General features: G+C 38.7%; 2 protein-coding genes across 7 annotated transcripts in view; one reads left to right on the top strand and one right to left on the bottom strand.

The window, feature by feature from the left end:
- The window catches only part of LOC116762674, a 28,426-nt gene extending 19,186 nt beyond the window's left edge, over positions 1-9,240 (top strand). Inside the window, exon 3 of one of the 3 annotated variants that reach the window (XM_032649953.1) lies at positions 8,996-9,240. In XM_032649953.1, the coding sequence (XP_032505844.1) occupies positions 8,996-9,018 (23 nt within the window). In that variant the 3' untranslated portion in view covers positions 9,019-9,240. Of the gene's footprint in view, positions 1-1,906; positions 2,980-8,995 lie in introns of those variants that run through there. The other 2 variants (XM_032649952.1, XM_032649951.1) reach the window with 2 other exon arrangements.
- The window catches only part of TCAIM (T cell activation inhibitor, mitochondrial), a 37,282-nt gene extending 10,264 nt beyond the window's left edge, over positions 1-27,018 (bottom strand). Inside the window, exons 1-8 of one of the 4 annotated variants that reach the window (XM_032649950.1) lie at positions 26,537-27,018; positions 20,671-20,743; positions 19,252-19,387; positions 16,364-16,517; positions 12,955-13,207; positions 6,856-6,978; positions 4,437-4,534; positions 4,054-4,145 (exon numbers count right to left, since the gene is read on the bottom strand). In XM_032649950.1, coding sequence (XP_032505841.1) covers positions 4,054-4,145; positions 4,437-4,534; positions 6,856-6,978; positions 12,955-13,207; positions 16,364-16,517; positions 19,252-19,387; positions 20,671-20,743; positions 26,537-26,627 — 1,020 coding nt within the window. In that variant the 5' untranslated portion in view covers positions 26,628-27,018. Of the gene's footprint in view, positions 1-4,053; positions 4,146-4,436; positions 4,535-6,855; positions 6,979-12,954; positions 13,208-16,363; positions 16,518-19,251; positions 19,388-20,670; positions 20,744-26,498 lie in introns of all 4 variants that reach the window. The other 3 variants (XM_032649947.1, XM_032649948.1, XM_032649946.1) reach the window with 3 other exon arrangements.
- Between the last annotated feature and the right edge of the window lie 470 nt (positions 27,019-27,488).

The raw sequence follows: 27,488 nt of genomic DNA, 5'->3' as shown, positions 1-27,488 counted from the left end.
TTATGGTACTTTAACAGTCCAAGTTCAGGACTCCAATAAATGGTACTGAGAAATTCTAACAAGAAAATGATAAATTATTTTCCTAGAAGGAAAGTTCAAGTAAGCAATAAGAAAAAAGCTACGGAATGCTGGAAATACTAATATTCAAAGTAAACCACTGTAAATCTTAGGAACTTTTAGCTAGGAATTGAAGAGATTGCAGAAGAAAAGAAATATGTTCCAAATAGAAATAAGTCCTAACATTTAAATATTCAGGTAAGAATCTCAAATTAGGTTAGAAAGATTAAATGGTATAATAAAGAACGGTTTTAGAAATAAAGTCTACATATTTCAATTGCAAATCTATTTCCAAAAATTCTATTTTGAAGCACCTACCATGTACTTAAACACTAAACTGGGCCCTTGGAGTATAGAGATTATAAGAATTTGTGTCCCTGTCTCCCAGGGGCTTATGGTCAGGGTGCAGGGAAACAAAACAAGAATCAGAATTCAGCGTACCAAGTGCCACATCAGGGTGAAGGGACTGGAGGGTCAAGCAACGGTTTCTAAAGACGTCTAATGTAATCAATATGAAGAGATAAAGAGGATTTAGAGAAGGTTAGACACATTGCTAATTATTAAAGAAATGCAAGTCCAAACTACAATGAGGTACCACCTCACATTGGTCATAATGGCCATCATCAAAAAGTCTACAAATACCATATGCTGCAGAGCATGTGGAGAAAAGGGAACCCTCTTACACTGTTGGTGGGAATGTAAGTTGCTGCAGCCACTATGGAGAACAGTATGGCGGTTCCTTAAAAAACTAAAAATAGAACTACCGTATGACCCAACAATCCCACTCCTGGGCATGTATCCAGACAAAACTATAATTTGAAAAGATATATGCACCCAATATTCATAGCGGCACTATTCGCAATAGCCAGGACATGGAAACAACCTAAATGTCTATTGATGGATGGATAAAGAAGATGTGGTCCATATATACAATGGAATATTACTCAGCCATAGAAAAGAATGAAACAGTGCCATCTGCAGCAACATGGATGGACCTAGAGATGACCAAACTAAGCAAAGAAAGTCAGACAGAGAAAGACAAATACCACATGATATCACGTATATGTGGAATCTAAAATATGACAGAAATGAACTTATCTACGAAGCAGAAACAGACTCGCAGACGTAGAAAACAAACTTATGGTTACCAAAGGGGGAAGGAGGTGGGGGAGGAATAAATTAGGAGTTTGGGATTAGCAGATACAAACTACTATATATAAAATAGATATACAAGGTCCTCTTGTATAGCACAGGGAACTATATTCAATATCCTGTAATAAACCATAATGGAAAAGAATATAAAAAAGAATATGTATGTATAACTGAATTACTTTGCTGTATACCAGAAATTAATACAACATTGTAAATCAACTATATTTCAATGAAAAGAAAAAGGAGTAGAGAAGATTAGCTGCATGTGGGAAAGTTTCAGGGGAAGAAAAAAGCATGTGCAAACCTGGAAGCACGAATAGGGACAAAGCAGGTTCAAAAACAAGGAGTTTGGTGTGGCTGGAGGGTGGCCTAAGTGGAAGGAGGTGAGGCTGAAGAGGCAGGTGGCGCTGGGTCGGGGAAGGACCTGTGTCCTATATTATGGACTCAGATTTTATGCAGAAAGTTGCAGTTATATTAGAGGAGTTGAAAGGCATCAAAAACTCTGCTATAATAAAAGCAATAGCAGTATAAAAATTCTACAAAGTATTTATAATATACTTCTAACACTTTCTGAAAAACAATTTTACTACCTACTTTTCAATTTTTCTCTCAACGAGTTATTCATGTGTAAATGGTAGCTACGTTTTAAACACCTTTAATTTTGAGATAACTTTAGATTCACACGTCTTTCACCCAGTTTCTCCAATGGTGACATCTTGCAAAACTACATACAATCACAACCAGGAAACGGACATGGCTACAGTCCACTAACCTTGTTCAGATTTCATCAGTCTTACTTGCACTCGTGTGGATTTAATCATATGCAGATTTATCACACGTAGAGATTCATGTGACACGACCACAGTCAAGACATAGAAGAGTTCCATCACAAGGATCCCCTCTGCTGCACTTCCATAGCCACAGACACCTCTGCTCTCCCACCCCCGGACCCCTGCAACCACTAACCTGTTCTTTCTATAATTTTATTATTTGAAGAATGTTATATAAGTGGAACCATACAGCATGTATTCTTGTGAGATTGACTTTTTTCACTTTGTACAATGCCCTTGAGAGCCACCCAAGCTGTTGCCTGTATCAGCAGTTCATTCCTTCTTACCACCGAGTGGAGTTCTGTTGCATCGATGTGCCAAGGTTTGTGTCACCATTCAAACACTGGAGGGTATTAGGGTTCTTCCTAGTTTTTTGCTCTCACGAACATTTGTGTACAGTTTTGTTTCTCTAGTATAAATGCCCAAGAGGGCAGCTGCCAAACCCCATGATAAACACATGTTTACTATTATAAGGAACTGCCACACTCTTTGCCAGGGTGCCTGCGCCATTTTACATTCTCAACAGGAATGCATGAGTGATCCAGTTTTTCTGCGTCCTCGCCAGCATTTGGTGGTATCGTTATTTTTCAGTTTAGCCATTCTGACAGGTGTGCAGTGACATCTCATTGCATTTCCCCATGGTTTTTCATGTGCTTATTCGGCATCTGTATGTCCTTTTCTGTGACATATCTATTCATGTTCTTTGCCCATTTTCTAATCGTTTGTTTTTTTACTGTTGAGCTTTGAGTGTCCTTTATATATTTAGATACAAAGACTTTGTCAGGTAGGTGGTTTGCAAATATTTTCTACCAGATATTTGATTTGAACAGATATTTCACGGATGGCAAAAGAGCACATGAAAAGATGCTCACCACCATTCATCATTAGAGAAATGCAAATTAAACCCGCAATGAGATAGAACCACACACCTCTTAGAGTGGCTAAAATTAAAAAGATGACCATAGCAAGTGTTGGCAGTTTCTTTTTTTTTTTTGCGGTACGCGGGCCTCTCACTGTTGTGGCCTCTCCCGTTGTGGAGCACAGGCTCCAGATGCACAGGCTCAGCGCCCGTGGCTCATGGGCCCAGCTGCTCCACGGCATGTGGGATATTCCCAGACCGGGGCACAAACCCGGGTCCCCTGCATCGGCAGGCAGACTCTCAACCACTGCGCCACCAGGGAAGCCCAAGTGTTGGCAGTTTCTTAAAAAGTTAAAATACCCTAACATATCTGGCGATTCCACTTTTAGGTATTTACCCAAGAGAAAAGGAAATATATGTCCATATAAACTTTGTAGATAAGTGTTCATAGCAGCTTTATTTCTAGTAGCCAAAAGCTGACATAACCCAACATCCATCCATAAGTGAATGGATAAACAAACTGGTATATCCATATGATGGAATACTACGTGGAAATAAAAAGGAATAAGTACACACAATAGCATGGATGAATCTGAAATTATGCCAAATGAAAGAAATCAGATCCTAACCCCAACATACTCTGATTCCACTTATATAAAACTCTAGAAATATAAACTAATCTATAGTGACAGAAAGCAGACCAGTGGTTGCTGGGGTAGCGGGTGGTAGATGGAAGAGAGGGTTTACAAGGGACATGAGCATTCTTTTGTGGGTGATGGATGTGTTCACTATCCTGATTATGGTAATGGTTTCATGGGTATTTACATATGTCACATCTCATCAAATTATACCCACTAAATATGTACAGTTTATTGTAAGTCAATTATACCACAGTAAATCTGCTAAAAACAAAACAAACAAAACAACAGAATGAAGGCCTTTAGGCTATGCTTCAGAAAAGACTATAGAATTTCCAAATAAAAACGGACTTAAAAATCAGTCCTCTAACAATTTAAACTACAAAATATTAAGCATCTGATCTGCAAACAGGTGATTCAAATTTTTTTCAGTTTACTGACATATTAGCATAGTTTGAAACAAAAGTATGTCGATAACAAATTAGAGATTTTTTTTTGCTTTTAAGCTTTTTCTTACTTTTGTCCAGTGATGATGGACATCCATTGTTCCCAGCATCACATGGCCCACTGCACTCATCCCGGACCGGTCTGTAAATATTATTGTACATCCTGATGATAAAGCACAAACCTTTGGTCACTGTCCAGAGAGGCTTCATTCTTTCAGCACTGTGCAAATAATTACGTAAATTTCATGTATCAACTCAAGATTAAATTCGGTAGAAGCTTAAAGCCTAATTTTATGTCACTGTTTAAGTCAAAGGAACAGATTTTAAAATTCAGCTGATATAAAGTCACATCTATCAATACAAAGACTTTTAACACTTAGCTTTCCTCTAGAATTTACAGATGTGTATAGCCATTAAGGGATATGGATTTCGGAAGTGAATGGAAATTGTTTACCTTTTGCATTTTTAAGGCTTTCCAAGTTCTGCTGGGCTAAGCGGCCTAAACTGTGCAGCTGACTGCAGCGGTGGGCGATGCCCCAGCTCCTCTGCCACCTGGTCCAACAGAGCACACGGCCCATTAACACCCGTGTCCCCCCAGAGGGAGGCACACACTCGCCCCCACTGCTTGACTCCCGTGAAAGCCGAGGAGTTGCTTTCTCAAGGAGACACGCAACATGTTTCCAAACTAACTCATTTTTCAAGAAGCAGCCAAATGGGAAATGAATCGTTTACCAGAGGGTAAAAATCTTAGCACTATATTCAGCTATCCAAAGACTTAAAACAAGCAAATACACTGTGTTGTTTCTCTTAAAATAAGAGGATGAAATGGGGAAAACTTTGACAAAGATCTTTTTCTTCTTTATGTTGTTTAATGACAATGTTGTCTTAGATTTAAGTTCCAACTAGGAATTCCAGTTTGGTTTATCAGAATTTTTTGGATCATATTCTAGAGAAAATGATGTTTACGACATCGTGTAATCTGCTCATTTTATACCTGAACATTATTACATCTCAGTGACAAAACGACATGATGTCACAGAGGCACTTCTGTGTATGTGTAAAGAGCACCGGTATTAAGTGGTATCAGAAAACCAACCTTCGAATTCTAATTCTGTGATTTACTAGCTCTGTGACCTTCAACAAACTGCCTCTAGTCTTCCTAAGGTTTCTCTTCATGCTTGCCCAGTGGGGACACTTCTTACAGCACAGGTAGTATAAATCACAGGGGATGAACATGTGAAGGAATAAGGTGCTCAACAGGCTTTAAGAAAACTTAGGTTCCTTCTTCATGCTAACACCAATTCTGATGAATGTCATTTCTGATAAAGTGAAATCGGCTTTCAAAATTATTCCTTTAACACACAATGTCATCAGTCACAATGCTTCCTTTCGTTGGAGACTTGGTTAATTTCCCAGTAAGCCGAGACACTTACGTCCATGGTCCTTAAATGTTTTGGTCTCGGGACCCCTTTGCACTCCTAAAAACTGAGAACCTCGAAGAGCTTTTGTTTATATGGGTTATAGCTATTGATATTTACCATAGCTGAGAAATTTCTCCACTATATTGTAAAATAATGTTTACTTCTCTTTATGTTTAAGAAACCCTTTCATCTTCCTGATCCATTCTGCCTTCTCACATCTCTTAAATTTATTTAGAAAAAGTTATTTTCATGCATATTAATTTGTTTTTTTATATACCTTTAAGAAGGATCTTATTATTTTGTGTTTAGTTAGTGAAGTCTATGTTACTAGATAATGGAATTGGAAGAGCCCCCTCTAATCACAGCTTGGATGTGATGAAAAGACAGCAGTTACCAGCACAAACCCAAACATCCCACACAGTCCAGGTGTAAACACTTTCCTCTGAAATTTGAATTATCTTGGACGACTGTGATTTGAATACATAAGAATAGAACATATAAGTACTATCTGTATTCTGCAAGCCCAGGAAAAAGGTGCTGTTATGATATCCAAATGGTCATTTGGTTCAATATAAGTAAAAAGTCCTGATAATGATGGCTGAAAACAACAAAACAGGCTACAGCAAAGAGTAACAGAAGTTTAAGCTCCAGACCAGATGACAATATCTCAGGGTTCTTGTAATGCAGAGTCCCATGACTGAATCACACCACCCCCTCCTTAGGGTTGTAACAGCTGTTAAATCTATTTTTATAATAGATAAAGATTCAGCATGTATCTTTATACAACTGTGATTTCTAAGTTTATGAAAACATTTAAAAAGTCATGTTATAGTGACTACAGGTAATAATACTGTATTGCATTTTGAAAGTTGCTTAAAGAGTAGATCTTAAAAGTTCTCATCACAAGAAAAAAATTGTTTTGTAACTATGTATGGTGACAGATGTCAACTAGACTTATTGTGGTGGTCATTTTGCAATGTATACAAATAATGAATTATCATGTAAAACACTTGGAACTAATATAATGTTATATGTCAATTATACCTCAATTAAAAAAAAAGTCATGCTATATAACACAATAAAAGAATACAACATTTATTTTTTTATCTCCCTTCCTCTTTTTAAACTTAAGTACCAGTCTTACATGATTGGGAAATAATTATTTTTTATACATTATGGGCATAGGAAAAGTATATTTTTCACAAGCCCATTATGTTAAAAAAAAAACTATTATGCTAAAAATATCAGTATCTAAACTTTACTTCACTATTTTAAGCAAGAAATTCATATTGATTTTCTTACATAAACATTTGATTACTTTCATAAAAAGATAACTGAACATTTAGTGAACACAATAATTAAAGATGCAAATATTTAACTGTTAGAAACCTTTACCAAAAGGTAATACATGTTTATTTTAATCTCTAAATTAGGTTTTCTCTTCTTCATTACCTGATATCCGAGAGCTGCAATTGATGGGACAGTTCATCTTTTAAACGATCTAGTTCTTTTCTAAGTGGCAAACTATTCTTCAGCTTTTTAACAGCACTTTTCCCATTATTATCTAACCAGGATCTAGAAAGAAAAAAAACAGAGATATACACTTTGCAATACTAACTATAATGCAAACATTTCTACTATTGAACGACGTGTTCATTGACTTAAAGTAGCCCCAGTGTTAAACCGAGTTTGCCATCAAACGTTTGCCAAATTATAAGTACTGCTGCAGGAGTAGGCAGGGCAGAATGGCAAGGTGACTCGGGGATCAGAGGAACATTTTGGGTCCAAGATGTAGTGGTGGAGTGGGCCCTGGGTACAGCCGTGCAAGAGAAAACTCCAGGGGGTTAGGGAAAAAATGGTCTAAAGCACCCCATCCCCAGGCCACCAGACACCCCCTGTGGGACACCTGTCAGTGACTGATGGTCAGGTGTTAGGATAACTCTGCAGAAGGGCTCATATGTCCATCTCAGAAGTGCTTGCCAAATAAACCTCTTTAAGGTTCCTTACTTATTAAGTCACTTTAAAGGTTTGAGATGTTGTGATCTAAGACATTTAAAAAATAATCAAGTTCAGGGAATTCCCTGGTGGTCCATTGGTTAGGACTCCCGCTTCCACTGCAGGGGACACTGGGTCCTATCCCTGGTCGGGGAACAACCATCCGGCACACTGCACAGCGTGGCCGCAAAATAATAGTAATCAAATCGAAACTTTCAGAACCAATCAAATCATTATGCGTGCATCAAATATTTATCCTGAAAGCCGAACAGTGTGTTGTGATGGGAATCTAAGGAAGACACATCTAGTAAGGAACAGAGAGAGAAGCAACTGGAAGAGTATATGAGCTTCTAGGAGAACAGAGGAAGAATTAACTAATTCTAATTCTGCCTGGAAGGTTCTAACCTGAGAGATGGACCAGATTTTTCCAGGCAGATTAGTGAAAGGGAGGGGCATGCCAACCACGCCAGTGCACAGGGAAGTATAAGATGAACCAACGTGCCCAGATCACACGATGCCTAGAGGGAGGGTGGTGTGAGATGAGACTGGAGAGGCACATATGTGTGTGTGTGAGATTATAAAAGGTTTTGCACATTGGGGTAAGGAATTGGGATCTTTTCCTCTAACTAAAGATGTTCCACTTTTTTTTTTTTGGCCATACGGAGGAGCTTGCAGGGATCTTAGTTCTGGAACAGGGATTGAACCTGTGCCCCCTGCAGTGGAAGCTCAGAGCCCTAACCACTGGACCACCAGGGAATTCCCTATATTCCACATTTTTTTGACTCACTAAATGTGTGCAGTCATTAATAATTCTTCCTACTCCCCCTTTAAGAATACTGGTAGTGATTTTATTTCTGCTTTCTGTGTGAGAAATAAGAAAATAATATCTTACTTTATATCACGATTATTAGCTATTACCATTTTTCAACCTTTTCGTCATTTATTAAGTCATACGTGTTAATCAATTTACTTTAAATTATGTAATAGAAAGGATGATTTTTTGACAAATGAATTACCAAATGGCATACTATGTTGGGTTTGGGGACCAAATGTCTTAACCTGTAGAATGAAATATAATCTTACGATTATATATTCATGACCTGATTGTTGGAATTCTTACATTTAGTGTATAAAATTTAACTGATCTAGTTTAACAATTTTTGTGTTTTGTGTCTAAACACGGAGATAAAAATGAAGGTTCTACACATGGCATTTTCTTTCTATCTATCTATCTATGTAGATATTAGATCTATCTATAGATATAAAGACAAAGATACATGTATCCTAGCTCTGGCCACTGAGAAGTTCAGTAGCAATTGAGACATGCACCACCCAGATCTTGGTTTCTAAAAATCATTCCCTCCTAAAAAGAACCAGAGCTTCTTGGCAAAATGGTTCAATCAAACACTGGGCCAGGGAAAGTCCAGATGAGCCTGGAACACCTTGGTGAACCAGGAAGTAAGAGAGTTCTCAAAGAATGATGGGGACATAGGAGCCGGCTTGAAGGGATGATAGATAAGGTTAGAAAATTGCCATTTGGCAACCATCATCATATGCCTCCTATATAACATTGAAAACAACACACTTCACTTTTCAGGTATTCCTGCCAAATATGAATAACCTGACTCTAATTATGAGAAATACCAGATAAACTCAAAACACTCAAAGTGAAGGACATTCTACTAAATAACAGCAAGGCAATGGAAGACAAGAAAACACTGAGGAACCATTCCCGATTAAAGGAGGTTACAGAGACTAAAGGTATGACTAATAATTTGAAAAACAATGACTTAACCTATAAATAAGGAGAAGACTGAATAAGTGTATGATATGAGTTAAAGCATGATTATAGCATTTCCAAATATCCTACAGAAATAATTCCAATATTGTAATTGTCCAATGTCGCATTTTGTGGTCGCTAAGAGGATTCAGAGCTTAGACAATGCAAGTGAAATAAAACTTTGTGTGCAAACTTCAAATAGAAAAAATGGAAGTCTGACATTTACTAATATCTCAGTAGTTAACAGAATAGCATTTCAATGGTCTTTCTATAGTTCAATGACATGTTTTTTTCAGTGGGAGAGACATTACATATGGGATCATTCTGTTTAGATACAAATGGATCCTGTTGTCTCCTTGCAAACACAAATTCTATAAATGCAATATATTTTAGTTATAAAATTATTTGATAATCAGGGAATATATGCAAAATATGGAAATACTAAAAGCTACAACACAAAGTAGCATTTTCTAATTTTTTTTAGGCTGGCATATTCTTTTTATTATAATATATAATTAGAAAACCTTACATATTAAACATTTCATTATAGTGTTTTTATCACTATAAAGTGATTTGACAGTAAGATAAAGCACAATTTGCTGAGAAATTAAAAATTACACAGCATGTCCTAAAATGTACATTGAAATGTAACTGCCAGATATAAGAAGAAAATAGATTAAATGGAGCTTTTATGACCTGATAATTCTTCTATGTTGTGTTTTTAAAAACTCAACTAATTTATTTTCATAATTTCTGTGATTTATTTCAGCTGCATGTCTCTGCGAAAACATAAGGAAAATTATTTGAAAGTTTACACTAAATAGAACTGTTATATTTTCTCTTTTTAACATTACATTCTGAAATATTAGAAATAACATGCTTTCAAGATTATTATTATTTTTTTTTTTTGCGGTACGCGGGCCTCTCTCTGCTGTGGCCTTCTCCCGCTGTGGAGCACAGGCTCCGGACGCGCAGACTCAGCGGCCACGGCCCGCGGGCCCAGCCGCTTCGCGGCACGCGGGACCCTCCCGGACCGGGGCACGAACCCGCGTCCCCTGCATTGGCAGGCAGACTCTCAACCACTGCGCCACCAGGGAAGCCCCAAGATTAAATTTTGATCAGGTGAATGAAATTTGTAAACCAGCTGAAGATCAGCTGGATATAAATTGCAGAATTATTTTTATGCTCCCTCTGAACTGTGTAATTCAGCATGTGCTCCTTATGCATCCTCTCCTATAACTACATATATAATAAAGATGAGGTAAACAATACAAGAATGAAAATAAAAACAAACCGTATATGGCCAAAATGACCATGGTGGTGAATAAGTTTTGTCTCAGTTACAGCCCCTAAATCTCCTGACTATGGGACAGTCATTCCATTCATATGGTTTGAAACCTGTCAAATGGTTCAACAATTTTATAATTATTTGCAAAATAATAACAAATTAAAAAAATTAGGACTTCTCTGGCGGTCCGGTGGTTAAGACTCCACACTTCCGATGCAGGGGGCTTGGGTTCGATCCCTGGTTGGGGAACTAAGATTCCACGTCCCACGTGGCGTGCCCAAATAAAAAATTAATAACTGAAACAAGAAACTGATACAAACACCACTCTGGCTTTGATGACATAAGCTCCTGGAATCCTTACTGGGAAAAACTAACATAAAACAAAACCTTGAACAAACCCTCATCAGGGTTCCTGCAAACGGGGCAACGTCCATATTTGGGAAAAGGTCAAGATTGGAAAGGGGTGCTGGGCCTGTGTGAACACACTGGACCAGGGAGACCAGGTTAGGTTATGGAAATAAGAGATATGAAATCCTCCAAATTCATACAACTGTCATAACCGGGGCATCGGCCCTCTAAGGCATGCTGGGTAAAGGCAACAGATTTTTTTTTGCGGCATTTAGTAGATACTGTAATTTACCCAAAGGGCCCAAAGAGCAGCATGTATTCCTTTTCTTGCCTTTTTTCAGTGTAGAGCTGTCCTCTCCTATCCTACCCAGACTGGACTCTCTGCTCTAAAATTATACCTAATAAGCTAAACTCAAACTCTATGAGGTGTGATGATCTGGTTCAGGTAAGTCACAAACATATCAACGTTCAAGAAATATAACCCAAGGACCTCCGATACAAGCATCAAAAACTAAACAAAACAGAAATCTCTAACCGGTAGATTTTAGAAGAGAAGCTTTGAGTAGGAAGATTTAAGGTGATACCAGTCAACTCTCAATATTCTCTAGCCCAAGAAAAACATATGGAAGTAAAAGCTATGAAACAGCATTATGCCAAGAACCAGCCACAGCCCTATTCCAGCTCTTCTGTAAGAAACTCTAAATACTGTCTGTTTCATTTAGGATAATTCAATATTAATTTTAAATCACAGTTTTAAAGCAAATGCAAGATCTCGCATAAACAAGACTAAAACATGTAATGCTTTATTGTTGTTAATTTCATTTGTCAAAGCTAAGAAAACAAAGGTTCTATCTGGCTTGAATGGGTTTACTTCATTGTTTGACAAGATACATAGTTATTGACAACTGAATTTGGATAATAATGATCAATAAATTAGACAGTTATATTTCCACTGATTTCAATTTCTAAAACAGTGGTCTATTTAATTTATGTTGCTACCTTCCTTAAGAGTAGACAAATCAAAATGACATGTTTTGAGCTTGTGCTGGTAACTGTCAACATGAGAGCTTGAATTTAAAACAAAATATCCCTCTGGAGGAAATGAAGAATTCATAGTAACACAACCCATGTACACTCAGAAAATTTCCTTAACACAATGTATCTCTTGCTAAAAACAGCAGATACTTTAAGTCAACAGTAATGAAACTAGCAGAGGCAGTGTTTTAAAAAAAATGGTCCTCTACATTCATGGCTGAGTCACTTCTACTGCTACCATCTGTATTAAGCTACTTTACATTTCCATATTAAACCTTGAGTTCTCCACACCCAGCCTCCAGCACTTCACATTCACACTTTTTCAACAATTCTTTAATTCAGTGAAATAAAAACGCTGATTGGGTTTTATGAATCTACGAAGCAGATTAGTAGAAAGATGATTAAAACATGTTCCCTACTCTTAAAAATGCATTATCTAGTAACATGTAATAGAATATAATGTAAGAGTGTCTACTTTCATTAAAGACTGAAGAATTTTATTGGATGAACTACATACAAATAAGGAAATTATAAATACTCAGCTTGGACAAGGAACCAGTGGAATAGCACTTATCTTGGTGAATTGGCTTTTCCCAGTTCCAGTCTGTTTTCATTGTTGGCCAGCTGACTGACTCCGAGTTCTGGGTCCCTGGGACAATCTTTTCATGATGGCTACACATCTAGCTCCAGACCAAAATTGTACCCTATGAACACTCAACTGAACCACAGACTAATTGCTGAATTTCTTTAATATGTTATTCTAAAGCCTCTTGACTTAAGGTCCAACAACTCTCATTGTTGCTTTTATGCCCTGACTTATCCAGTCCCACTTTTTTTCTATACCAAAAGGTAGGTCAGACATTCCCAAGGTTTTGTTCATCTGGACACACTGTGAGATCGTTAGAGCAATGGGTATAAGCAGAAGTTTCATGGGCTGGATCCCAGAGCGTACAAGGCTGAGACCCTCTCTTCTAGCTCATGTTTTTTTGGGGTTTCCTTTTGGCTGCATTGGGTATTTGTTGCTGCATGCGGGCTTTTGTCTAGTCGAGGCGAGTGGGGGCTACTAACTACAAATAAGTTCAGTTAAATAAAAACTCTTACGTACGTTAGGGTTGTTTCCATTCTCCAGACTTGCTCGAGGTCTTCATCAGGGTCCTTGAATCCAGTAAAGGAGTAGTAAGACTTGTCCCATTTGATGGGCCTGTCAGATATCCTTGTGGCCTCTTTGAGAGGCTGGGAGTGCACATTAGTATTCAAGCTTTGGATATGTTCAGTAGATAAACTGCAGGAGTTGAGAATATATAACACTGTGCTTAGCAGATCTCTGGTGTGCAAAGTAAATGTGACTGCTCGAAATCCTAGAGAATATAATTCCCCCAAACAGTTAATACAGATGATTATTTGCTTTACTTGAAAAACATTTCTTTTCATACAACGTTTATAGAATCAAAATCTTTAAAACACTCCATTACTCATTAAAATTCATCCTATTGGAAAATCATCTGTAAATGGAAAATTACATCCCTTCTCCAAAACTGTACCACACTATCTCCATCTTCACGAAGTCCTCTGTCAGCTCCCGTTTCTAGTTTGGCGCCAGTGACCAAACCCACCCCAGCCCAAGGAAGGGGATTGAGAATATTTTCAATGCTGTTCATAAATTTGGTCTCTACAGTCTAAGGGATGGAAAAGCTCTCCTATGAGCAAGTGTCCACCAGAGAGGGTGTCCAGCACTAAAGAGAAGGGGGAGGGTGGAGGTAGGGGGAGGGTGGGGCAGGCTGCCCTGCGACAGTGGTTCAAGGAGGGGGGCCAATCCAGTCTCAGGGGTCACAGAAACCCATCTCAAATTTTCTCTCCGGTTGAAAGAGACTGTCCTCATACTCCCCCACCCAACTAGCTAGGGACACAATATTTTCAGAAGTGACTCAAAGTTCCCTAATTTTTTAAAAGTTAGCACTTCACAATCTGACTTTAATGCAAGTAGTCACTGGGCTCAGGGTAGTAATCTAACTTACATCAACAACAGGAAATCTACTGGTTCCCCTGCACCTTTATTGGGTATTAAACATGGCGCTAGGGCTTCCCTGGTGGCGCAGTGGTTGAGAGTCCGCCTGCCGATGCAGGGGATACCGGTTCGTGCCCCGGTCCGGGAGGATCCCGCATGCCGCGGAGTGGCTGGGCCCGTGGGCCATGGCCGCTGGGCCTGCGCGTCCGGAGCCTGTGCTCCGCAATGGGAGAGGCCACAGCAGTGAGAGGCCCGCATACCGCAAAAAAAAAAAAAAAAAAAAACATGGCGCTAGTAGAATTTACATAACTTTTCAATGAACACTCTCACCAGTGCCATTATTATCTCTCTTTTGAAATGTGAAGAAGCAGAGGTTCAAGGAGGTTAAGAAGCGTGAAGTGAGGGCTGAAATCTGAGCTGCCACCAAGCCAAGTATTTTCCCCATTATAATATGCTGACTCTTTTTTTGGAAAAGTTTTTAAAATTGGTTTTGAAAATTATACAAGTGTTATATAAGTACATCCTTCTTGTAAAATTATATATACAAAGTAAAAGTCTCCTGTTGACAGGCACACAACCTCACACTTTCACTAGATGTAACCCTATTAACATTTAGGTACACAAGCATTGAGACCTGCACTGCCTAATATGGTAGCTACTAGCCATATGTGGCTATTTATTGTTAAAATTAAATTGACTGAAATTAAATAAAATTTAAAATTCAGCTCCTGGTCATACTAGCCCCACTTCAAGTGCTCAGAAGCCACGTGGGGCTAGTGCCAGCTGCACCAGACAGCGCTCGTACGGAACAGTTACATCACCGCAGAAAGTTCTCTTGGACAGCACTGCTCTAGACCTTTTCTATGTGCTTTGTGTGTATGTTATATATGATATATACGCTTATGTGTTTGCACAAAGACACACCCAACAGTGTAGATTTTTCCTTTTTAACACATAAACTGCACCATTCTGGATCTATTACTTTGAACTTGCTTTTGTTATTTAACCTTGGTGACTCTTCCATTATCTGTATGTATACATCATTCTCTTTCTTTTTAGTAGCTCTATACTAATCCACATAATCAATGTAGCACAATGTATTTAACACTGCCAAAACTGATGACTATAAAAGTTGTTTTTATTTTTTCACTATTCCACAGAAGGCCGAAATGTGTTTTCTTGTCTTTGCCACGGATGAAAGTCATCGCAATGTAAATCATTCTCAGAGATACCTACTATTGCCTGCCACACAGATTTACAAAATGTAGAACATGCAAAGTAAGAAAGATTTTTTCGTTGATTCATTGATGGTAAAGTGAGAAATACTGGTAGGAAAATTATTCTAGTCAGTGAAAGAGGAAAGGAAAATGCAAATTCCTGCATCTGAGTTTAGGAAAAAATAGTTTATCCTCAGAAGAGGTAAGTCAAGGAATAAATCTCAGTTTCTCTCTTAATTTATCAATTCCATTAATTGTTTAATCCAAGGTAAGGGCTGCTATATAGTGTGGAATGCCTGTACCAGATTGGATATATCCTTTATTGGAAAATATTACCTAATTAATTTAGTTTGCATTTGATTACTGAGGCTAAATGTTTTTTGTATCTTATTGGCTATATATGTGTATTATTTCCTGAACTGCCGAGACATTGTGTTTGCCCATTTTTGCAACCAGGCTGCTCTGTTTTCTTTTTGACTCCTAAGAACTACTTATATACTAACATTATCTTTTTGTCACTTATACTGTATGTTTTCTCCCATTTTTAATTTATTTTTTATAATCTATTTTTATTTAATAAATGGTTCAAAGTTAACCATTAACTGAAAGCGGAGGATTTTTCTCTTTACTCAGCCAGAGCTGACGACAGCTATTTGTTTTAGCATTTGTTCACAGAAAGCTCTTAGTAAATCTTTAAACTGTTTTAAAGTTCATTCTAAAAATAAAGTTATTTCCTCAAGGATCATGAAAAGCATGGACAGACCCACATTCATCCTTAGTTTAAAGGATCACTGGATCATGGCTAAAGCAGTGACAAAGGATAAAACAGAAGGCTATACATGAAGACTGATCAGATTTTAGAAACAGCATGAGGCTACAGTTAAAGGGTTCAAGACCCCTATTCTGTCTCCATGGTCCTGGGACATTACTAAGTTACAATTGGGCAAATACTACTTTCCTTACAGGGTACTTTGAGGACTAAATTAGAGAATGTAAGCTATATTTTTTAAAGATATAAATTGTTATATAGACATTTAATACTTAAAACAGCACTGAAATAGGAAGGGGACAAATAGGAACACTTCAATTTTCTAGTCAGAAAAGTTTAAACAAAAAAAATGGCTCATCAAACACATGCAACCAGGAACAGAATCTAACTCCAGGAAAACACTCAATTAAATGATATTATTTCCTATGACAAGGCTTCAATCCGAAGGTCTTCTAGCAACGTTAGACAGATTGGACACATCACACCAAGCCTTCATGGGACACACGAGAAATAAGAAACGTACCGGAAGTGCTGAAGTGTTCCTGGCCATCAGAGGAGTTCTGGTCTGTTTCTCTTACATAAAACATAAGCTGGGTTGGTTTCAAAGACTTGAAGCCTGGCTTCTGGAGGTTTTCTAAGTAGGCACTTAATCTCTTAAGAGAATTTTCATTGACTTCCTGGAAAAAAATATTAAGAGGCATTTATACACAAAATAGAACAAGGAAACATCAGAAATTATATCCCGATCTTTTAAACACATTATTGAGTATATTAAAGAATTTAGTATTAAAAGACGGTGGGATTTCATAGCTCCTCAGTACAGGATAAAATTGGATCTACACCTCACAACATGGAACTCCACAGGGATGAGATGTGTAAAAAACAAAAAAAAATGTGGCCACATAAGTACTAGAAGAAAACATGGCTGAGTTTCTTTATAACTTAGATGTGGAAAAAGCGTAACTATGACTGAATATCCCAGGTAATGAATGATTGATAAATTCAATTACATAAAAAAATTAAAAAAACTTAATATAGCACAGGGAACTATATTCAATATCCTGTGATAAACCATAATGGAAAAGAATATAAATACATATATATGTATAACAATCACTGTGCTGTACAGCAGAAATTAACACATTGTAAATCAACTATACTTCCATTAAAAAAAAACTTAAGAAAAGAACACATAAAAAACCAAACCCCCCCCCCCCACACACACACAAAGCAGTCTACAGCAAAAACCGAGTAGAAGAAAATATGTGCAAGTTTTCTTTTCTTTTTCTTTTTTGGCCGCCCTGTGCAGCTTGTGGGATCTTACTTCCCCGACCAGGGATTGAACCCAGGCCTAACGCAGTGAAAGCACCACGTCCTAACCACTGGACCACCAGGGAATTCCCCAACTTGCAAGTTATTTCATAGCAAAGAGCTAATTTCTCTCTATATAAAGGGCTCTTAAAATGCCCTTTCAGAGATTGGTTGAATTATGGTATCTTCATTCAATGGAGTGCTACACAACCAAAAGGGAAAAAAAGGGGGAAAGAATGTGACACAGACGGTATTTAGGAATGTACACAGAGTGATGTCTACGATGTACTGTTAAGTGAAAAAAGAAATGTCTTTTAGTGAAGGAACAGTTCCAAGAAACGGCATCAATAATAACTGTGCTTCTTATCCCTAGAGGTCTCTTCTCAGAAACACAGTGTGATCTGAAATTAGGAACAGTTTGTTTGTTTTTGTTTGTTGAATTTATTACAATATACCGCTCTCCGCTATATTGTGTTGGGGGTTTGATGATTCACTAGAAGGATTTACAGAACTCAGAAAAGCTGTTATACTCACAGTTACAGTTTATAACAGCAAAAGGATACAGATTAACATCAGCAAAGGGAAAAGGCATGTAAGGTGGAGTCCTGTAGGGACCAAGCGCAAGGTTCTAGTTGTTCTCTCCCAGGGGAGTTGTACAGACAGTGCTTAAGCCCCCAGCAAGGATGTGTGAGAACACATGAGAAGTGCTGCCAACCAAGAAGCTCATCCAAGCCTTGGGGGCCAGGGCTTTTACTGGGGCACTACATGCCCACATGACTGACCATAGCTATTCAGTCTCCAGCCTCCCCAGAGGGCCTCAGACATGAGAAAACAGGCATTCACCATAAAATACATTGTTAGCATAAACTATCTGGTGTGGCCCAAGGCCCCGGCACACAAAAACATTCTTATCAGGCAAGGATATCCCAGGGGCTCAGAGCTCATCTCCCAGGAGGCAGTGAAGGGCCAGTACTGAAGCCTGGCATTTCTTCGCAACCCAAGCCTGCTGAGTTCATCTTTTATAGCACACAGAAGTTTTAGTAAAAAAAAAAAAAAAAAGGTACACTGGTAGAGGAGGGAAACCAGTCACCTAGTACTAACCTTAATTTTTCCTCACACGTTGGATTTAAAAACTTTACATTATTAAACATTAAATTAAATTGTGTTAATTTTTGACATCCCCAATAATTTGTTATTAAATTATTACATCTCCAAGGTAGTATTTTTCTGTTGATTCAATTTACTAATTACTTAAAAAGGATATAACTTCGAATAGCCAATATATATATATATATATATCAACTATCATAAACAGAATATTTTCCTAAAGCAAAGAAGCAAAACTGATTTATTTTCCATGGCAAGTAGAAAAAAGCAATACAGGAAATTCCCTGGCGGTCCAGTGGTTAGGACTCCTCGCTTAGTTGGGGAACTAAGATCGTGTAAGCCGCAAGGCATGCCCCCCCACTCCCAAAAAAGGGGGAGAAACAACACAATAATGTTCTAATTTTTCAAGAGTTTTAAATTCCTTTTCATGTTAAACCAGGTGTTAATGTTAAGGAAGATAAAAGGAACCAATGAAATTATTCCAAAGCATCTGGCTTTGTAATATATTATCTAACATTAAAAAATAGTGACCTTCCTAACTAAGTTCATCATGAGTTTGTATTCCTTGAGAAGACATTAACTGATGATATAGGGAAGTGGACCAGCATGCAACATAAGGAAAAACTATTTGGGCACTGAAAAACCCCCCTTGCATCAACCTTAAAAAAAAGGACTGATTAGGGTATCAGAGCCCTTAAATTTTCCTTCAAACCCTCAATTTTACTTTCAAACCTGGTACAGAAAATATGATTACTAATACTCTAAGGAGTTTACATGATATCTTTGTTGCCTGCATAAAACATGACAGCTTTCATTAAAAAAAACAATAGTTTTAGTTTCAATTTTCAGTATCTATAGTTCAAAGCACTGATTATTCCACCGTGACAAAACAACCCCAATTTATAGAACTCTCTGTATTATACTGTAGCAAAGGTAAATAAACTAAACAAAAACATAGACTAAATGTTAAAAAGTAAAAAAATAATTGTTTACCCTTTCCCTGGGGTGCTGTCCAAAGAAATCTGGATGTACAGCAAAATAGAATGGCCTCAAGGCATTGACTGCTTCAGCTCCCGATAAAGCTCTGGAGTAGAGAAACCAGTATGGAAATATCCTTCCTGGACACAACCTTTTTAAAAGATACGGATTTATTATTCACCAGAGCACTGACATGGACACAAATCCCCCATGTATAAAGTGACAGTAGCATTAAGATTATTGTGTATGGAAGATACCATAGAAATAAGACAGAAACCAAAGTGTAAAATTTTGTGGGTTTTTGAAATCTACAAAAGTTTTGAAAGCAGTGAGTCCCACATGATTTCTTTTCTTTTTCTTTTTTTAAAATTTACTTTTTGGGGGCTGCACTGGGTCTTAGTTGTGGCACGCGGGATCTTTCGTTGTGGTGCACAGGCTCCAGAGTACATAGGCTCAGTAGTTGTGGCGCGCAGGCCCTAGAGCGCAAGTGGGCTTCAGTAGTTGCGGCGCATGGGCTTAGTAGTTGCGGCATGTGGGCTTAGTTGCTCTGTGGCATGTGGGATCTTCCCGGACCAGGGATTGAACCTGTGTCCCCTGCATTGGCAGGCGGATTCTTAACCGCTCCGCCACCAGGGAAGTCCCAAGACATTCCTTTTAACAATGACTATTTACTGAGATATTCATGTACATAATAGTTAATTAAAAGTACTAATTATTGCCAAATATGTTTTAGAAATCTAAAACTTCACATGACATTTTTATGGAACAGATCCAATTTTATTTTGGTTATATACTTTGAGCCAAATAAACACTTTATTTATCTCTTTTGACTTGGCTACCAAGAAGCCAGAATGAAATTTGATGTCTGAATAATTGTCTCATCAGTTCTATTTTTTTAACAAATGATCTTTCTCTAGAGGGTATCTGGTCTCCATTTTGATTACCCTATATATGCCTATTACTGTGCCAATTAAATTTTACTGAACTCCTTAAATCCTTTCTTGAAGTAGATAGGGTTTAGACTATCTACTATTTACTACATAAATAGCAAATATAATAGTCAAATGACCTTACTATACAATTTAAATGTAATGTGGTTTTCTATATGACGGCAATAGACTTGAGGGCAACATGGTAATAAGAACTGTGCTAAGGACAAACTTTATCTTTTTTTCCTTTTAAACTTTTCACACTGAACTATTTTGAAAGATGGTATTCTTTTCACCTTCTACTCTGAATGGACTCTTGTGAGAATGGACCTGGATGTTCACATGAATTTTCTGTTTCTTTTTTTATTCCTGCCCTCCACCATATTATCTACAAAATAGTTAGAATTTGATAAATTATAATAAATTGAAATAGCTAAACACGTAACAGATTCCACACCCCTCCACCCCCACAAATACTAATAACAGATGGAACCACAAAGCTTACCTCCTCACAGGTCTCAGGTGGCAAAACATTTCTGAATATATATGTAGGTCAACTTCCAGGCATCCATTAATCACTTAAAAAGTTAAGCAGATACCATTAATGAACAAGTGGAATTTGAAATTAAAAACACATTACCATTTACATTAGCACCCCCCAAAATGAAATACTTAGTTATAAATCTGACAAAATATGTACAAGATCTATATGAGGAAAACTGTAAAACTCTGATGAAAGAAATCAAAGAAGAATTAAATAAATGGAGAGATATTCCATGTTCATGGATAGGAAGACTTGATATTGTGAAGATGTCAGTTCTTTCCAACTTGATCTACAGATTCAATGCAATCCCAATCAAAATCCCAGCAAGTTATTTTATGGAAATCAACTCATTCTAAAGTTTATATGTAGAGGCAAAAGACTCAGAGTAGCCAACTCAATACTGAAGAAGAATAAAGTTGGAGGACTGACACTACTGGACTTCAAGACTTACTGTAAAGTTACAGTAATCAAGACAGTGTGGCACTGGTGAAAGAACGGACAAATAGATCAATGGGACAGAATAGAGAGCCCAGAAATAGACCTACAAAAATATAGCCAACTTATCTTTGACAAGGAGCAAAGGCAATACTATGGAGCAACAATAATCTTTTCAACAAATGGTACAGGAACAACTGGACATCTACATGCAAAAATATTAATCTAGTCACAGACCTTACACCCTTCACAAAAGTTAACTCAAAATGGATCAAAGACCTAAATGTAAAACAAAAATACTATAAAATTCCTAGAAGGGTACCTAGGAGAAAACCTAGATGACCTAAGGTATGTCAGTGACTTCTTAGATACAACACCAGACACATGATCCATGAAGGAAAAGAATTGATATACTGAATTTCATTAAAATTAAAAATTTTGCTCTGCAAAAGACAATGTAGAAAGAACAAGAGGACAAGCCACAGACTGGGAGAAAATATTTGTAAAAGATACACATATCTGACAAAGGACTGCTATCCAAAATATACAAAAAACATTTAAAACTCAACAATAAGAAAATGGACAACCTGATTTTAAAAATGGGCCAAACACCTGAACAGACACCTCCTGCAAGAAGACATACAGATGGTGAATAAGCATATGAAAATACGCTCCACATCATAGGTCATCAGGGAAATGCAAATTAAAACTATGAGATACTGCAACACACCTATTAGAATGGCCAAATCCAAAACACCGACAACACCAAATGCTGGTGAGGATGTGGAGCAACAGGAACTCTCGTTCATTGCTAGTGGGAATGCAAAATGATACAGCCACTTTGGAAGACAGTTTGGGGCTTTCTTACAAAACTAAACATACTCTTACCATATGATCCAGCAACTACCCTCCTAAGTATTTACCCAAATGAATTGAAAACTTGTCTACACACAAACCTGCACACGGATGTTTATTGTGGCTTTATTCTTAATTGCCAAAACTTGGAAGCAACCAAGATATCTTTCAGTAGGTGAGTGGATAAACGGTAGTACATCCGGCCAATTGAATATTATTCATTGCCAAAAAGAAATGAGCTATCAAGCCATGAAGAGACATTGAGGAAATTTAAATGCATATTACTCAGCAAAAGAAGCCAATCTGGAAAGATTATATACTGTACGATTCCAGCTCTATGACTTTCTGGAAAAGGCAAAACTCTGGTGATAGTAAAAAGATCAGTGGTTGCCAGGGGTTGGAGGAGAGGGAGGGATGAATAGGTGGAGCACAGAGGATTTTTAGGACAGTGAAACTCTCTGTATAAAAATACAATGGTAGGTACATGTCATTATACATTTGTCCAAACCCGTGGAATGTACCCCACCAAGAGTGAACCCTAATGTAAACTATGGACTTTGGGCAAGAATGAAGTGTCGATTTAAGTTCACCGATTGTAACAAATGTACAACTCAGGTGTGGGAGGCTGTGTGTGGGGAGGGGGTATGTGGGAACTCGTACTTTGGTCAGTTTTGCTGTGAACCTAAAACTGCTCTAAAAAATAAAGCTTATTTTTTTTTAAAAGGTTAAGCAGATAAAAGGGGGGACATGATTTGAATCACATGGACTTTTCCAAAAATTTAGAGCTTCAGCAAGAATTTCAACTATACTATAGTCTCCATGTCAACTGACCAAGTGATTTTAAAAATTCTATGAGCAACCTGCCTTGAAATGCCATATTATTCACGTGATAATCACCACGTAAAAAATCCTTTCTTCCCCCGGCTTATGAAGCTCTGAGCCTGTGGAAGAGTGTATTTGCTCAAAACAAACCACCACGTGGCTCAAGTCCTATTCTGTCAAATCTTAAGATTTAAAAAGTTAAAAAAATTTTTTCATAATGCAGTTAATATATCTGAACCAAGGTAATGAAGCAAAACTGCCATTAACAGGATAATAGAAAGATGTATTTAAAAGACAAATCAAGAATTACCTATTTAAAAAGTACATTTGCAAACAACAGTGGGTGCTTCCATTTATTTTCTGGTTGACTGGTGTGGCAAGACCCTCTTGGATACAGAATGTGTTTATAGGTATTCATTTAAATGTTTAAAAACGTGATTTTTATTTAACCCTTCACCTTGCTATTTTGTTTGAGACAAATACGGATACCAGAAATACTCCTACCATTTGGGAACTTTCTGAGATTAAATGGCGATACAATGAGGAAGAAAGAACCATTTTGACTAAAGTTTCAGTGCTGCCCACGACCGACTGAATTCTCACTAAACGTCATTATGAAGTAACTGAACAATCTCGACTTAGTAAGATAGAACAGGTACAAGCCTCCAAGCTTGCAAAGAAGAGACCAGAAGAATATACATATCCAATCAGCACTGGCTCTCTTTAGGTGGTAGGATAGGAAGCCCTTTACTTTTTAAAATTTCCTAGTTTATTTACAATGAGCACGCGAAGCATGCTCTTAAAAAAAAAAAAAAAAAAAATCAAATCAAGGCTTCCCTGGTGGCGCAGTGGTTGAGAGTCAGCCTGCCGATGCAGGGGACGCGGGTTCGTGCCCCGGTCCGGGAAGATCCCACATGCCGCGGAGCGGCTGGGCCCGAGAGCCATGGCCGCTGGGCCTGCGCATCCGGAGCCTGTGCTCCGCAACGGGAGAGGCCACAACACTGGGAGGCCCGCATACCGCAAAAAAAAAAAAAAAAAAAAAAAAAAAAAAACAATGCTTCTAGCATACAAAATTAAACAATGAAAAGGAACAGAGCAGGAATATGTGTTGTTCATTCAGTATTTAAGACAGGCCCCCGGCCCTGGGAAATCTGTCCAGTGACAGCCTTGGACTGTGATTCCAGTCTAGCTCAAGAAGAAAACAGCCCCTCATATTCACACACAATGACATTTCATTTTTAATATTAGTAAGAAAATTTATGCCACTTAACTGCAAAGATGCTAATAAATGAGCTAAAACTTGGGTAAGAAACGAAGAATAATACTCGAGGGGCATATGATCAACCAAGAATATGAATGGGCAAGAGATGAAAATAATATGCGGCCAAGCTCTAACCATCATCCTTTTCAGCATAAAATGATCTTATAAGAAGCCTTGAAAAGTCAGAAGTACTGAACTAAGTAGGCCTAGCACTTAGGCTTACCATCGCAGCAATGATGTAACCTGTTTTAATGGTCTGTTGCAGCAGTATCTTAGAAGTTCATGAAATCACAGTGTCTCTTTCTGATGTGCAATGTAGGTGATCCAAGTCCTACTCTACTCCCCATTTTCCAAAGCAAGACATCAAAACAAATAAAACAGTGAAAAGGAACTGTCATGATCACTGATTTGAAACAGAAGTTAAAGCACACTAAAAAGACAATAAAAATTTTGGAAGTTGATTTAGAAAAGACTGGCTGTCTCCAATTTGATTCACAAAGAATTTGAGAGGCAGGCAGCCAAGTTACACTGTTTAGAAATGTACATATCTAAACACCTATAAATAAGAATTGTTAGGAGGGATTTCCCTAGCAGTCCAGTGGTTAGGACTCGGTGCTTCCACTGCAGAGGGCGCGGGTTCCATCCCTGGTTGGGGAACTAAGATACTACAAGCCATGTGGCCAGGCCACAAAAAAAAAAAAAAAAAAAAGAATTGTTAGGAAAAGCTGATTTAGCGATTCATCTTAAGAGTTACTTCAGAATTAGTCTCCAAAGAGTCACTCACAGCAAAGTTGCAAAAATTAGGGATTGTATCCTCAGTGACTTTCAAACATGGAGCATAAAGTATGTCATGCAGAGAATTATAGAGCATGTTTTAGAAGTGATTCTGTCAAAAATAATCAAAGCCAAAAAAAAAAAAGTTTCTGTATTTAAAAGTCCGGGTCTTCAGTTGTCCAGAAAAATAATTCATTCATTGTTCACTCTGTAATCATAGGGTATAATTAAACTTAGTACTGAGCAATGACTAAAAAAAGGACATTAATACTTGGAAGAGTGACAAGAGATTCTCCCAATGAAAATAAAAGGTTCTCAAATACAAGTCTGAACATTAAATCATGGTTTCTAGCTTTAGAAAGAACTTAAAAAAAAATTAGGCTACTATAGGTTAAGAGTTAGGTATTTTCTGCCTGCTTTTTTGGTGAGTTGGCTATTTCTTAAAAAGGTTCACACTGCAGTAAAGAGAATTTGAATCTAGACTTGTGCTGCCTAATAAGGGAGCCCCTAGCACATGTGGCTACTGTGAACTGAGACGTGTTTTAAGTGTAAAGTACCCATTGGGTTTTAAAGATTTAGTATGAAGAAAATGCAAAGTATCCCATTAATAATATTTTATCCTGATTAGATGTTGAAATGATAATTTATTAATTTCACTTGTTTCTTTTTGCTTTTTTAAAAGCAAAACACGACCTGGTCTTTTGTGATTTACTATCAGGAAAATTTAAATTACATCTGTGGCTCATATTGTATTTCTATTGGATGGCGCTGATATAGGCCAATTCAAGGCAAATTTAAGTGAACATGACACTGTCAGGGAAAGCTCAGTAACTGTGGTGCATGGCCTGTTGCTCCGCAGCATGTGGGATCTTCCCGGACCAGGGCTCGAAACCATGTCCCCTGCATTGGCTGGCGGATTCTTAACCACTGTGCCACCAGGTAAGTCCTGTGCTGTTTAAAGTGAGGCATTAAATCTTCTAGGCAGTTTCAGATCAAATTGGGTAGAAAGAGATATCTAAATTGGTGGAAAAGCCAAATTACGGGTAGTCTAAGAGTTGTTTAAATTACATTCGATAGAAACCACGTTTGCCACACAGAGGTCCTAGTAACTTATTTGAACAGAGTTAATATCCTCAGGCTACTCTCATTTAAACTGTGACTTTCCTTAGTAACTATCTTGTAAGGTTTTAAAAAGTAGTTTGTTCTATCAAGGAGAGATAAAAGCAGGCAATATTTCACTGCTCTTCGGTTTAACACTTCTCAGGGAAGGGAAAAAGCAGGAAGCCCTTTAGATAAATTAATAAATTGCAGCAAAGCAAAGTATCAAGGGTTTTTAAGCTTCCTTTTGTAAATCTTTTGCTATGAGATTTGAATCATAACCATATCCTAGGATAAGTCAAAGACTTCGGGGAAATGTGATAGTCGGAAACAAAACCTAAATCGTCTCAGGTTTCTCATTTCAAAACAAGTTAAAACAGATACTATGCGGGCACTCCGATCCCGGCACTGCCTGGGTTCAAAAGTTAGCACGTCGAGCTAAGGCGACTCTGATCGCTGCCCACCCCGACCCCAACCCCCACCCCCGCTTCTGCCCCGAGCAGCCTGAAAGCACAAATGGAGCCCCTCCCGTCCTGCTCCTTACAGTTCTGGCGAGGGTCCGCCGCGAAGGCTTCCTCCTACCTGCTCCACCTCCCACCAGGTACCAGGAGGAAGGACGGTCGATCCTCTCGCAGGGCTCTGCAGGGGTGCGCTGGGCCAGGCAGGAGCGCATGCGCACCGGGGCGCCAGCCCGGCCAACGAGCGCGCGCCGCCGGGACGGAGCTCCCGCCCGCTCTCGCCCCACCTGACGACAGGCTCTGACAGGCTCCTACCCGCGGTGCTGAGTCCCCACCCGAGAAATCTCAGCTGGGCGCGTACTGCTCCACCCGTCCGTCGGCGCCTGCCGCAGAAGCTTGCTCGAGGGGAGTCCGGGCTCTGGGCCGGGCCGCAGGTCGCGCTCTCATTGGCTGAAGCGTGCCAGGCCTTCCTCTCTGGGGCGCCTGCGCACACCCCCAGGACGCGGCTTAAAAGCCTAGCGGTTCTCAGCCCCACCCTGACGTCAGCAACTAGGTGAACGCCAGGCTTCTCGCAGCGTGGAAGCTCTTGTCCCTCCGTCTTCTTACGGTCCGGCCCGGAGCGGGCTCCGCGCACTCAGCTGAAAGCTTTAGAAGGCGCGAATGAGCGCTAAGGGATAGGAAGGACTAGGCGGGAGGGAGTCGGAAAATGACTGGGCGTCAGGTGGCCGGGCCTGGACCGAGGGTTGGTGGGGAGGGCAAGGAAAGAAGGACGACCGAGCGTGCGCATGCGCCAGCCCAGCTTTCCTCCCCGGCCCGGGTCCCCCAACCCCCGGCTCCTGGGAGGGGAGGAGGCTGGCTTGGCGGATCAGTCCGCAGACCGTTCGGAGCTGACGCCTTAGGACGACTCTCGCTTGAGACTTCCAGGTTTTAAAGGTCTTACTGAGTATATAGCCTTTGGCTTTCTTCACATAAATATAGCTAATTAAGACTATTTTCTCCGGTTTGCATTTTCCTTTTGACTTTGGCCCTTAAGGAATTCTCCACTATCAGCTTGGGGGTTTTTACTGTTAGCTGTA

Source organism: Phocoena sinus, chromosome 11 (genome assembly GCF_008692025.1).
Source record: "Phocoena sinus isolate mPhoSin1 chromosome 11, mPhoSin1.pri, whole genome shotgun sequence".
Classification (NCBI taxonomy): Eukaryota; Metazoa; Chordata; class Mammalia; order Artiodactyla; family Phocoenidae; genus Phocoena; species Phocoena sinus.
Note: the sequence above shows the minus strand (reverse complement) of the source record. Positions and strands in the feature narration are given on the sequence as shown.